General features: G+C 41.1%; 1 protein-coding gene across 1 annotated transcript in view; it reads right to left on the reverse strand.

Moving 5' to 3' along the window:
* Positions 1 to 8,011: 8,011 nt before the first annotated feature.
* Positions 8,012 to 12,587, reverse strand: part of OTOP1 (otopetrin 1) — a 60,003-nt gene continuing 55,427 nt past the window's right edge. Inside the window, exon 6 of the mRNA XM_033959489.1 lies at positions 8,012 to 8,453. Within this exon, the coding sequence (XP_033815380.1) occupies positions 8,283 to 8,453 (171 nt within the window). The 3' untranslated portion in view covers positions 8,012 to 8,282. The remainder of the gene's footprint in view (positions 8,454 to 12,587) is intronic.

The following is a 12,587-nucleotide window of genomic DNA, read 5'->3' on the forward strand; positions in this document are numbered from 1 at the left end:
GGAGTTGCATAGGAGCATTTAGCGCTCTGGGCCACAGCAGAAATCTCTACTGCAGCTTAGTAAAAGGGGGCCTAAATTTGCTGATGACACAAAGTTATTCAAAGTTGTTATATCACAAGAAGATTATGAAAAATTGCAAGAGTACCTTACAAGACTGGGAGACTGGGCATCCCAAATGGAAGATGGCATTTAATGTAAGTACAAAAGTAATGCATGTAGGAAAGAGGAACTCAAATTATAGCTATGTGATGCAAGGTTCCATCTCAGGAAAAGAACTAGGTGTCATCACTGATGATACTTTGAAATCCTCTGCTCAGTGTGCAGCAGCAGCTAAGAAAGCAAATGGAAAGTTAGAAATTATTAGGAAAGGAATGGAGAACAAAAATGAAAATGTTACAGCTCCCTCTCCCGATTCGTGGTTTCCCCAATCACGAATTTGGTTATTCGCGATTTTTTTTTTTTTTTTGCTCCTTCATTTTTAATTCAGAAATGCTACCCCTGACATCCCCCAGACCTTACCTGGTGGTTTAGCGGTGTTGCGAGGCAGGAGCGATCTTCCTACGCTCCTGCCCCTTGCGGATCTATCATCAAAATGGCTGCCGTGAGTTCCCGTTGTAGTCTAATCCACCAGATAGACCACCAGGTAAGGTTGGGGACACAGGAGGGAGGCAGGAGGGAGGCAGGGGTGGATCAGAGCTGGCCCCAAAAATTATTCATGATTTTCCCTATTTGCGAGCCAGCTCTGCCCCTAACCCCCGCAAATATTGTGGGTCTGCTGTATAATGCTTTTGCATTGCTCTATAGAGCGACTGCACCTTAAATACTGTGTGCAATTCTGGGGCACAATGAAACAAAAACAGCAGAGATTACCTTAGTTGTTGTATATTTATTAAATTGTAGAATACTCAACACAATTGTGCTTCAGCCTTACGGTCTGCAACAGATTGGGTACAGTGGGTGGGTAGTGGGTGCGAGGGAGATGTGATGTGGAGATTCTGTGTCATGTACTTGGGGGATATAGGAGGGAGACATGGAAGCATTCTGTACTGCAGGGTGCACACATGGAGGTGGATACAGTTTTACCTACTCTACCTCCCTTGCACTCTGTGCTGTCATATTCAGGGCTACAGCCCTTAGTGAGTGTATCATTATTCAGTGGAGTTAGCTTATCCAGAATAAAGGCTGATATGCTGCCTCATTTTTTTTGTTGTTGTTTTATTTACAGAATGATGTTATCAATCCAGAAGATTTTCCAGAGTCTGTTTATAGAACATTCCTCATGCAACATTCCTCATGTATTATCTACAAAGACACTTAGATCTTTTTATCAGGCACAGACCCCCTAAAGTGGACCGTAGCATTTGATAACAATGATTTGGATTATTCTTTGCATTTGTTCACATTAAATTTCATCTGCCATTTAGATGCCCTGCCTTCCAATTTCCTAAAGTCTTCCTGCAATTTTTCACAGTTTACTTGTGTTTTAACAACTTTGAATAGTTTTGTGTCGCCTACAAATTTAATCACCTCATCTGTCATTCTGATTTCCAGATCATTTATAAATATATTAAATAGCACTGAGCCCAGTACACATCTCTATGGCACTCCACTATTCACCCTCCTCCATTGAGATAAATTGCCATTTAACACTACCAATAATCAATTCCTAATCCAAAACACAACATTGCCTCCTATCCCTTGACTTTTTTTTTTTCTCAGGAATTTTTCATGAGGAACTCTGGCGAAAGCTTTCTGAAAATCTGGATATACTACATTGAAAGCAGTTGTGCCATTTGGCTAATGTGTGCTTCACACAGCTTATGATGGCATATCACGTGATGTACTCAGGCATCCTTCAGTAAATGCCAAATCAGCAAATGTTAAAAAATATTTGTGGGGGAGGGCTGTGTCTGGGGGTGGATAGTAGGTGTTCCTGCACTTAGTGCAGCTACATCCCTGCACACTGATTAGCGCAGGAATACAGCAAGAACCCTTACCATCTACAAAATGGGTGGTGGTAAGTTTTCATGTAGTAATTTAAAAAAAAAAAAAAAAGGCCATACACTAATGGCAAACCTAGCACATAGGGGTTGTTTTTTCGGGGGGTTATGGGGGTACACATGTTTCGACATGAATACAGTGGTTATGGGCCTGGGTCCTCTTCTCTATGGTTCACTAGCCTACCTCCAAGACTACTTAAGCCACCTTTGTGCAGCTCTACTAGGCTTTCCTATGTCAGGTGCTTATGTTCTGGAGGCAGGTATGTATGTTTTTATTCTGATTTTTATGGTAGGGAGGGTCAGTAATCACTGGGGTAGTGTGTGGAGGTCTGTACTTTGTGTCTGCAGTGGTTATCTGGTCACTTTGGATACCTTCTGGGCACTTAGACCTGTTTTTAGATTGCCTAAGTCACTACATACACGTTCTGTCTAGGCAGTCTCGTTAAACTTTTGGTTATACTTGCAGTATGACTAAGTCTAGGTCAGCTCATGTCCCACCCAAATCCTGCCATCACCACTTTTCCTAAAATGCCCCTTTCAGCTCTGGGCGTACAGCGGCACTGAAAAGGCCTAAGCTGTTTTTAGATACATCTAAAACCCGTTTCGATTATCAGTACTTGGACAACCTGTCTTTTTGATCGTCCAAGTGCCGATTTAGGTGGGATTTTAGACATATTTATGTTTCGATTATGAGCCCTTTAAGCTCTAGAACTCATTGCCAGATGAGGTGGAAGCAGCAGTTAGTGTGTCTGGGTTTAAAAAAGGTTTGAACAAGTTCCTGGAGATAAAGTCCATAGTTTATTAGTTAGACAGACTTGGGAGAAGCCATTGTTTGCCCTGGGATCTGTAGCATAAAATGTTGCTACTATTTGGGTTTCTACCAGGTACTTGTAACCTGGATTGGCTAATTTTGGAAACAGGATACTGGGCTGGATGGACCATTGGTATGACCCAGTTTGGCTATTCTTATGCTCTTAATGTTGATTGGACTGAACTGCTAAATGCTATTAAAATCTCTGACTACATTAGAGCTCCATTGAACAATTTCAGTGGAGCATTGTAAGGTTGAAATAACTCCCAGAGGTTTATATTTAAATAAAGAAGATACCATGTGTGTGGAATGGTGAAATTCAATATTGAATAAATGTTCTTTAGATTTCATGCTTTTATTGAATAGAGTATGAGCACTGTAAATAATGAAAAACAATGTTTAGATGAGCTGATTAAACTGAGGTCTGAATTGCCTGTAGAGCAATTTGATTTACATCATGAAGAATTCATGGATTATATTAATCAGTTTCAGGAGTATTTCCAAAAATAGAAGATAGAAAACATTTATGAGTGATGAGGCTGATTATCAAAGGGTTTGTGTTTCCATGGATACGTGCCAATTAATGTAAAAATAATGATGTCAATTAAGGTCACTTTTTGCTACAGCTTAGTAAAAGGGCCCCAAAGTCAACTAAAGATTTGGTTCACTTTATAAAGAAAGGCATCAAATAGGTAAGTGATAATGTACATTAACTATGTGCAACTATATAATATTACCCTAAGTCTTCTGTACCTTGTGTACGGCTTCTAAAATTGTCACTATAGTGTGGCTAATCTTGAGAATGTGCGCTATTTTGGATCTTGCCAGGTATTTGTAACCTGGTTGGCCACTGTTGGAAACAGGAGACTGGGCTTGATGAACCTGTCTCAGTAATGGCAACTCTTATGCTCTTAGGTAAAGTACTATTTGCATGTTGTTCATTCTCTTTAATTCCAACGTACATGTACAGCTGCTGTGCAAAATTATACAAACCTCATTGGATATGAAGGTTATGAAGCCTTGATTTTAAAGAACAAGGATTTGGGTCATCTAAATCAGTGATTCCCAACCCTGTCCTGGAGGAACACCAGGCCAATCGGGTTTTCAGGCTAGCCCTAATGAATATGCATGAGAGAGATTTGCATATGATGGAAGTGATAGGCATGCAAATTTGCTTCATGCATATTCATTAGGGCTAGCCTGAAAACCCAATTGGCCTGGTGTTCCTCCAGGACAGGGTTGGGAATCACTGATCTAAATACAGACTTTTACATTCAGGTATCACAATTGTAGCAATTTCTCTTGCATATATATGAACAGTACAGGGATGCAAGTTCATTAATATTTTGTTAGTTGGTGCACACAAAGAGGCCCTTTTACTAAAGCTTAACATATCCTAATGGGGATTAACATGCCTCTAAGTGCCACATGGCTCATAGGTATAAAATAGGATGTGCAGCATTTAATACACATTAACTCTGTTAGTGTGCTCTAAGTATTAGTTTAAAAAAAACCTCCAAATGATTTAATAAAACTTAACCTGTGAATTAATGTGCATTAATGTGCATTAGGTCAATTGTCAGTTAATATTTTTATTACAACAAATGTAAGAAAGTAAAAAAATTAGGATACAGGATACTGGGCTAGATGGACCAGCTGCGAACATAAGGTACATAGCCATAGAACTAAAAGTGTTCTTATGTATGGGTGTTTCTCTATGGAATAAACTATGGTTTCAATTAAGACTATACCCAGATCATCTTAGCTTTAAGAGATTGCTTAAAACAAAGCTTTTTGTCGATCGCATATCTGTGAATTGCTCCCTAGGATTTTGTTCAGCACGTAACTGTAATGATAGTGAAGGATGATACCAAGGAGCTTTTAGGTTTCACTTAAGTTGTTTTGAATTACTGTACAATGTTACGTATGTGTTATTTTTATGTATGTTATCTTGGAAACTGCTGAAACTCCAGGCAGTATATAAATTTTCTAAATCAATCAATCAATCAAATCAATCAGAAAAAGCACAAAGAAACTGAGAACAAATATTCCTAAAATATCAATGTCTAAACAGACCTCCTGAAGAAAAGCAAAATCCAGGAAATTAAAAAGGGACTCTATATCATAAATAAACTAAATATAATATACCCAGTTACTATAGCAAGATTTTACAATATCCAGTGACCCTTGGCGATTTATATAATCCATTTTTTCTACTATATATTTTTTTTGTGACATATTTTTCTTCCCTTTTCTACCATGGACCCCTGATGAAGGTTGTCCGAAACACGGACCGTGTTGGGTCCCCTGTTTGGTAAAAAGGTTTTTAGATACAATTTGGTTGTCACAATAGATTTTGCCTACACCGTTGTACATATCTGCAGTTTTGGTTTGTTTGTTCCTGTTTAACCCTCAGTAACCAGAAATTGATCTTCAATTTCTAGCTTGACCTCTCATATAAGCCCTACTCCCGAAAATAAGCCCTAGTCGCCAGCAGCAGCACTCCCCTTTCCCCCTCCCCCCTCCTCGCCCCCTTCCGTTGACCCTTCCATGCTGGCAATATTTAACTTACCAGTCGAGATGTCTTCTCCTCCTCCCTAAGCTACCCCCACTGGTAGTATGTGACAATAAAATGGTTTCACATGCTGGAGTTGTTGAAACTTCATCTACCTCTCATCATTTTTGTGACATACACTGTAGAAGTCAAAAGAACATAATAATAGCCTTACTAGGTCAGACCAATGGTCCATCTAACCCAGTATCTTGTCTTCAAGGTGACCAATACAGGTCACAGGTACCTGGCAAAAACCTAAATAGTAGCAACATTCCATGCTACCAATCCAGGGCAAGCAGTGGCTTCCCCTATGTCTGTCTCAATAGCAGACTATGGATTTTTCTTCCAGGAACTTGTCCAAACCTTTTTTAAAACCAGCTATTCAGAGTGGGTTCCCTGAATGGAAAAATTCAAAAACTTATTATAGCTTGCAAATCCTTTGCTATCAGACAGATCTAGTAGGACATCAGGCCGCTCAATGGTACAAATTAATTTCGGAATTTTTGAATAAGAAGCCAAAAAATAGTCTTATAGACATTTGGAGCATCGAGATAAAACAGTATATTTCTGCATCTTGATGGCCACGAATCTGGTCTTGGAGGTTACGATGTACAGCGTTAGCATCTATGAGACAAACGTGGTTATTTTTGTTGCATAGGATTTTTTGGACCCCAGTTCGATTACAAAAACTTCATAATTAAAAATCTAATAGCTGCTGGCATTGTCATATTAATATAGGGACGTTGGATCATATGTTATATTTCTGTCCAATGATACTTAATTTTTGGAGATCAATTTGGGGACAAATTAATCTTATATTAGAATCATCTATTCCTTTATCATATGAAGCCATAATTTGTGGTACGTTGTTACAGGTAAAGCCTCTGTTGGATAAATACAAAAGCCATCTTTTATTGATCCTGACAGCAATAGCTGTCCAAATGATCACGAGAAATTGGAAATCTCATGACAGACTTAATTACACATTCTGGTGGACAAGTGTATGTAACACATATAAATACAAAAGAATGAATGCGGAATGTTCGGGTTTTAGTAATGCATTTAATAAAATATGGAGCTCATTGACTACATTTGTTAATACACAGTAATGATAAGGTGCTTAGATTGCCTTACTCATCCAGGGTGAGGGGAGGAAGGAGTATTTTAAGGAGTTAAATATTTGAGTATAATGTTATATAAATAATATGATTTAAGGTATTCATAATTGAGAGGTGGGTGGAGGAAATGGTTGTTTTCTTTTCTATCTGTGTATTATGGTGCATTCTATGTAATCTTTTAATGTCATATTATTTATAATGCACTGCTAAAGTCTGGAAAATTAATAAAGAATTACAAAACAAACCCCAGTTACATTAATCTAGAATTGCCAGCTGTCTGGGTTTCCCTGGACATGTCCTCTTTTTGAGGACTCCCTCGGGCGTCTGGGCAGCTTTTTTAATTTACCTTTTTATTCTGGTTTTTGCCTTTTCAGGGGGCGGTGACAGCAGCACTGAAAAAGAAATCATGCCAGCCCAGGTCAGCTTCGTGCTCCAGAGCTCTTTCCTCTCCCTTCCACCTGCACCTGTACACCCTTTCCAGTGGCACTCTTTGGTGACTCAGCAGCAGCGGCGATCAAGACAGACTTCCGGCATCAGGACCTTCCCTCTGTGAGTACCGCCTCTTTGTTTCAACCTCCTGTTTCCACATAGGTGGGTCTTGCAGAGGGAAGGCTCCGACGCCGCAGCCTATCTTGATCACTGCCACTGCCGAGTCACCGAAGGGGGTGCGGGTGGAAGGGAGAGGGTCAGATGCAGAACTCATGGGTGAGGTGGGAGAAAGAGAGAGCTAAGGGAGGAAAGCGAAAGGAAAGATGTCATAACGAGCTGGGCTGGAATGGAGGAAGGGTGGAAAGATGTTGGCTACAGGATGCAGGAAAATTTTATAAAAATGAATTACGGTCAAAAAGAAATCCAAAATGACCAGACGACCATTGGAGGGATTAAGGCATGATCTCCCTTGCTTCCCTAGTGGTCACCTATCTCCTCCTACCACCCAAAGATGTGAAACAAATAGTACATTCCAGCCTGTATTACAGCTTCAGATAGCCACACAGATAGCTTAGCACAACAGACCATATGGGCACTCTAAAGGGTACTGCAATAAATGCCACATAAAAAGTCACGTCACTATAATCTGTTTATATTGTATGGTGAACCCTCCAAAACCTACTATATCTACATAAAGATGACACCTGCAGGCATAAGAGCTATTGTACATGCATCATATTATTTTATTAGAAGTTTATATGTACAGTACATATATATTTATGTGCATGTATGCACGTAGGGGTGTGTGGGTAAAGGTCTAGCTCAATATACACAGTTTGGGGCATGTTCTAATAATATTCAAAGATATATCCATCAACAGATTTTGATTCTAGTGTAATATTAAATATATTTTGTTGTTTGGTGATTTAGAAAGCACAACTGCAATATTTTGCCTTGAAAAGATTTTTAAAAGTAAAACCTAGGCCCCCTTTTACCAAGTCATTTTAGGGGGGGAGGGTAATCGCCAGTCGCAGTGTTAAAAGCTCTGATGCTCATAGGAATTCTATGAGCGTCGAAGCTTTTACTGCTGCGGCCGGCGATAAAAAAAACCCTAATGTGGTTTGATAAAAGGGGGCCCTTAAATTCTTAAGTTCCAATATTTAAGGAGCACGCATGATGATTTATATTAAAAATCTAAAAATTAATGGTTATAGAGTGCTGAGAATCCAATTCCAACAGTTTGTTTTCCAAAGGTATGTCTTGCTCATAGAGGAGACTTATATACCTTGTAGACTCATTGTGGGATATGGACTATGCCAAAAGATTCTCATTGGTCCATTGAAAACATTTTTTCAGATCATGCTTGACAGTTATGATTTACTGTAAATCTCAAAAAGAGAGGATGCTGAATGCATTCGATAAAAAATGGAAAATGGCATAGCAAGATTGACTACGATAATCCAGGGTTCAAAGCCAAAAACAACTTCTTCTAGCCCATTGTCATACTGGGGACGACATCCAAATGCAAGTGGAATCCAAAGCTGTAGAAAACCAAAAGAATCGTTAGCAAAAAATGTGAGAAAAAAAAAAATAGAAATCACAAAGTCATCCTCAACAATAAATAAATATCAAGTGATGCAAGCTTTCCTCTACAACCATGACCTTCAAATTAGCTGTATGATTCAATCTATATTCTACATAAGAAATTTTTTAAAAAAAAACACATTGGAGTTTTTCTGTTAAGGGTTTTCTCCGATTAAAAGGGCAATTCTGTAACCCAGCCAGTGGCGTAGCGAGAGTGAGAGGCGCCCGGGGTGGTGGCACCTCTCCCCGCCCCCCTTTTCCGCTCCCACCCCATCATTCCCTGCCCCCTCCTGCCACGTAAGCCCCTTCCCTTGCCCCGTACTTCTTTAATGTTCCCGGCACGAGCAACAACCCCAACCTACTGCTCCCACCAGTGTCGGTTTTTCCTCTGACATCACTTCCTAGGCGAAGGTCCAGGAAGTGATGTCAGCGGAAGAGCCGATGCTGGTGCAAGCAGCAGGTTGGGGTTGCTGCTTGTGCCAGGAACTTTACAGAAGTACGGGGCAAGGGAAGGGGCGCACACATGTTCTCGGGGCGGCCGGGAAGGAGCGGAGGGTTGGTGGAGAGGAGCACAGGTGCCAGTGTCCCCCCCAAGATGGTGCCCGGGGCAGACAGCCCCCCTTACTATGCCACTGAACCTAGCTGCTCACAGTTATATTGTGTGTTATGTACATAAATGTAAACAATAATGGCATATATGTGCATACATACCTGTATAAATGCAAAACTTCTACCTAAATCCTATTCTGCAAATACTTGTTTAACTTACATAGCTTGATTTGCAAAGTGGCATAAGGGCAGCATATAGGTAGGTCTCCCACTTAGATATGTAGCTGGCAGAAAACTGTAAATTATCCACATTTCTGTCACTCCTACACATGCAATCTTATGTCAGCTTTAAGGTTGGCATAAATATTAGAGATACCAATACTAGGTTATCCTACTATTCTATAATATAACTTGTGTGCCTAGGTTCTTTTAGAATAAGCTCCTATTGCATGCCTTCAGGCAAGTGCCTGGTTATATGAAGGTAAATCAAAAAGTAAAGGCAAAATGCATTTAATGGCTTTAATAGAAGCAACTGAACATATCACTATTCTACATAGTCCCCCATGCAAGATGACGCATTTGATGTATTGTTCAACTAGCTTCTACACTCCTGCAGAGAAGTAGTTTTTCATCTGCTCCTGAAGCCAGGTGAGCATCGCTTCCTTTACTTCATCATCCAAAGTGAATCTGCACCAGATCCTGTCTGTAAGGAGGATGTGGAAGACATTTGAACATCTGTCATTGCTATTGTATGAGGACATGTATTGTCATGGTGCAACAAGACTATAATGGACAACATTCTCCTTCTTTTGCTGCAAATTGCAGGATTAAGTTCATTTCACAGCAATGCACAGTAATTTTCACTGTTCACTGTTTGCCCGCGCAATGTCCATACTGAGTCAATATCTGATGGTGAATTTCCACAGATTTCACTCTCCCTGCCCAAAGAAAGTGCACTATTCAACATTATTCTATGACTAGTCTTTAAGCCCGTTACATTAATGGGTGCTAGAATATATGTTTGTCTGTCTTTCTTTATTTCTGTCTCTCTCTGCCGCTGTCTTTCTTTCTTTCTGTCACTCCCCCTGCCCCTGTCTCTTTTTTCTTTCCTTTCTGTCTCCCTCCCTCCACTATCTGTCTTTCTTTCTCTCCCCACTTCTTTCCAACGTCTGCTCCCCCTGTCCCTCAGACTTCCATTCAGCGGCTGTCCCTCCTCTCCCCCACACTTCCATTCAGTGTCTGTCTCCCTCTCTCACCCCTTTTATCTACTGTTCACCCTCTTGTTTTTCCCCTTCCATTCACTGCCCTCTGTTCTCTTTCCATCCAGTGTCCGCCTTCTGTCTCTCTCTGTTCCATATAGCATCTCCTCCTTCCTTTCCCCCTTCCCCCTTCCTTTTCACTTGGTGTGGCATACCTTCCTCCTTCCCTGCATGCCCTGCCATGTCTTCTTCCCTCTAAGCCATTCTCTCCCCCTCTGCTCCCTTTCCTCCTTGAACTTCATCGGGCAGCAGCAACATTCATAATTCATTGCTGTTGCCAGGCTTCAGGTCTTCCTCTCTGGCCGGTCCTGTCTTCATGAAAACAGGAAGTAGGCAGGACCCGCCAGAGAGTAAGGCCTGAAGTCGGCAACAGTAGCAAATTTTAAATGCTGCTGCTGCCAGAAGAAGCAGGCCTTAACAACACAGCTCCCTCTGGCAGCCGCGAGAGCCAGGTAGGGATACCGCTGGACTACCATGTTTAAAAAAAAATAAATAAATAAAAAACTTACCAACGATGGCGGCGGTGGTGGAGGGGGGGCAGTTTGAAAAGCCATCGGCCGTGAAGTATGCCACCTGCATACTTCACGGCCGACGGCTTTTCCGGACTTTAAAAACTTAGCGATGGCGGCAGTGCTGGGGAGGGTTTGAAAAGGTGCCGCGGCTCCTCTGTCGAGTTTAAGTCCGAGGTAGGGTGAGAGGAGCCAACACGGAGAGCAGGAAGTCCAGCGCTAGCGGCGAGTGTTAGGTGCTGGAAACTTAAGTAAGGCTGGGGACTCGCGCATGCGCACTCCTGCAAAGCCACGGACCTACATCTCACGGAACAGGGATTACAGAAGCACGCAGTTGAGTGCGCATGCGCTGCTAGCGTTTTATTATTTTAGATGGTGCAGTCTTGAAATGGAGCTTCCATGTTTCTGACCTCCTGACTGCCACATGACTAAAGGCCGAGCACTGCACTATGCATGGTCGAATTATCCAGCAAGCAATGTGCAAGTATATATGTTGCATTTCACTAGCTCCATTCTGGTTATCACATAATTTAACAATTGCCTTTAATTTTTGATTCACCCTCATGCAGTTTCCCCCTAAGTACATGTGGTACGTCCTGGATTGAAATAAAGAAGGCTTGATTTTATCCTGTTGGCTCTGGTGGATTGCTCATTGTCCGTTCCCACTGTCTTACAAGTTACAAGTTTATTAGAATTTGATGGATCGCTTAATCGGTTTGCTAAGCGATGTACAAAATTATTAAAAGAAAAGTGAGAATTACAAAAAGGACAAACCAAATGACAAAATTCTTAAAGACAAGACAAACTTGAGTTGGGAGGAAGGGGGGGGGAAAGTTACAATTCTATTTAGATATTGTATAGATAGCCCTCTATGTTTCTCACATAGAAAATTTCTTATTTTCATTGTCCTGAACAAAAATGAACTTTGGTACATGAAGATTTCTGGTACTTAAAGCTGTCTGATTTTTATTCCCTATAAAGTGTTAAAAAGAAAAGGAATTGTTTCTAATAATATTCAAGGCATTGTATAATTAATGAATATTCTAGGCATAATATAATAATATATTCAAGGCATAATATATATATATATATATTATTATATTATGCCTTGAATATATTATTATATTATATATTTTATATATATATATATATGTGTGTGTGTGAATATATAATATAATATATTCAAGGCATATTATATTATGCCTTGAATATATTATTATATTATATATATATATAATATAATATATATATAAATACAGTGGTACCTTGGATTACGAGCATAATCCATTCCAGGAGCATGCTCGTAATCCAAAATGCTCATTTATCAAAGCGAGTTTCCCCATAGGAAATAATGGAAACTTGCTTTGATACGTTCCCCCCCCCCACGAGAACCAGCATTGCTCCCCCCAAAGGCCCCCCTGCGATCCGGCACCCTCCCCCCCCCGCGATCCAGCACCCCACCCCCCGTGATTCGGCACACCCCCCCCCCGCCGCAATTGGGCACCCCCTGCCGTGATTGGGCACCCCCGCCGCTTCTTATTGTCATCTGGGCAATGGTATGTCCTGTGCGTTGGTACTGGTGCCCGAAGATCGGCCTCCTCTTCTGCTGGGCCTTGAGCATCTGCGCATGCTCAAGGCCTGCGAGTTCACATTATCTCCAAGATAGAACGTGAACTTGCAGGCCTTGAGCATGCGCAGATGCTTAAGGCCCAGCAGAAGAGGAGGCCGATCTTCGGGCTCCGGCACCAACACACAGGACATGCCAGTGCCGGTG

This window comes from Geotrypetes seraphini, chromosome 1 (assembly GCF_902459505.1).
Source record: "Geotrypetes seraphini chromosome 1, aGeoSer1.1, whole genome shotgun sequence".
Lineage (NCBI taxonomy): Eukaryota > Metazoa > Chordata > Amphibia > Gymnophiona > Dermophiidae > Geotrypetes > Geotrypetes seraphini.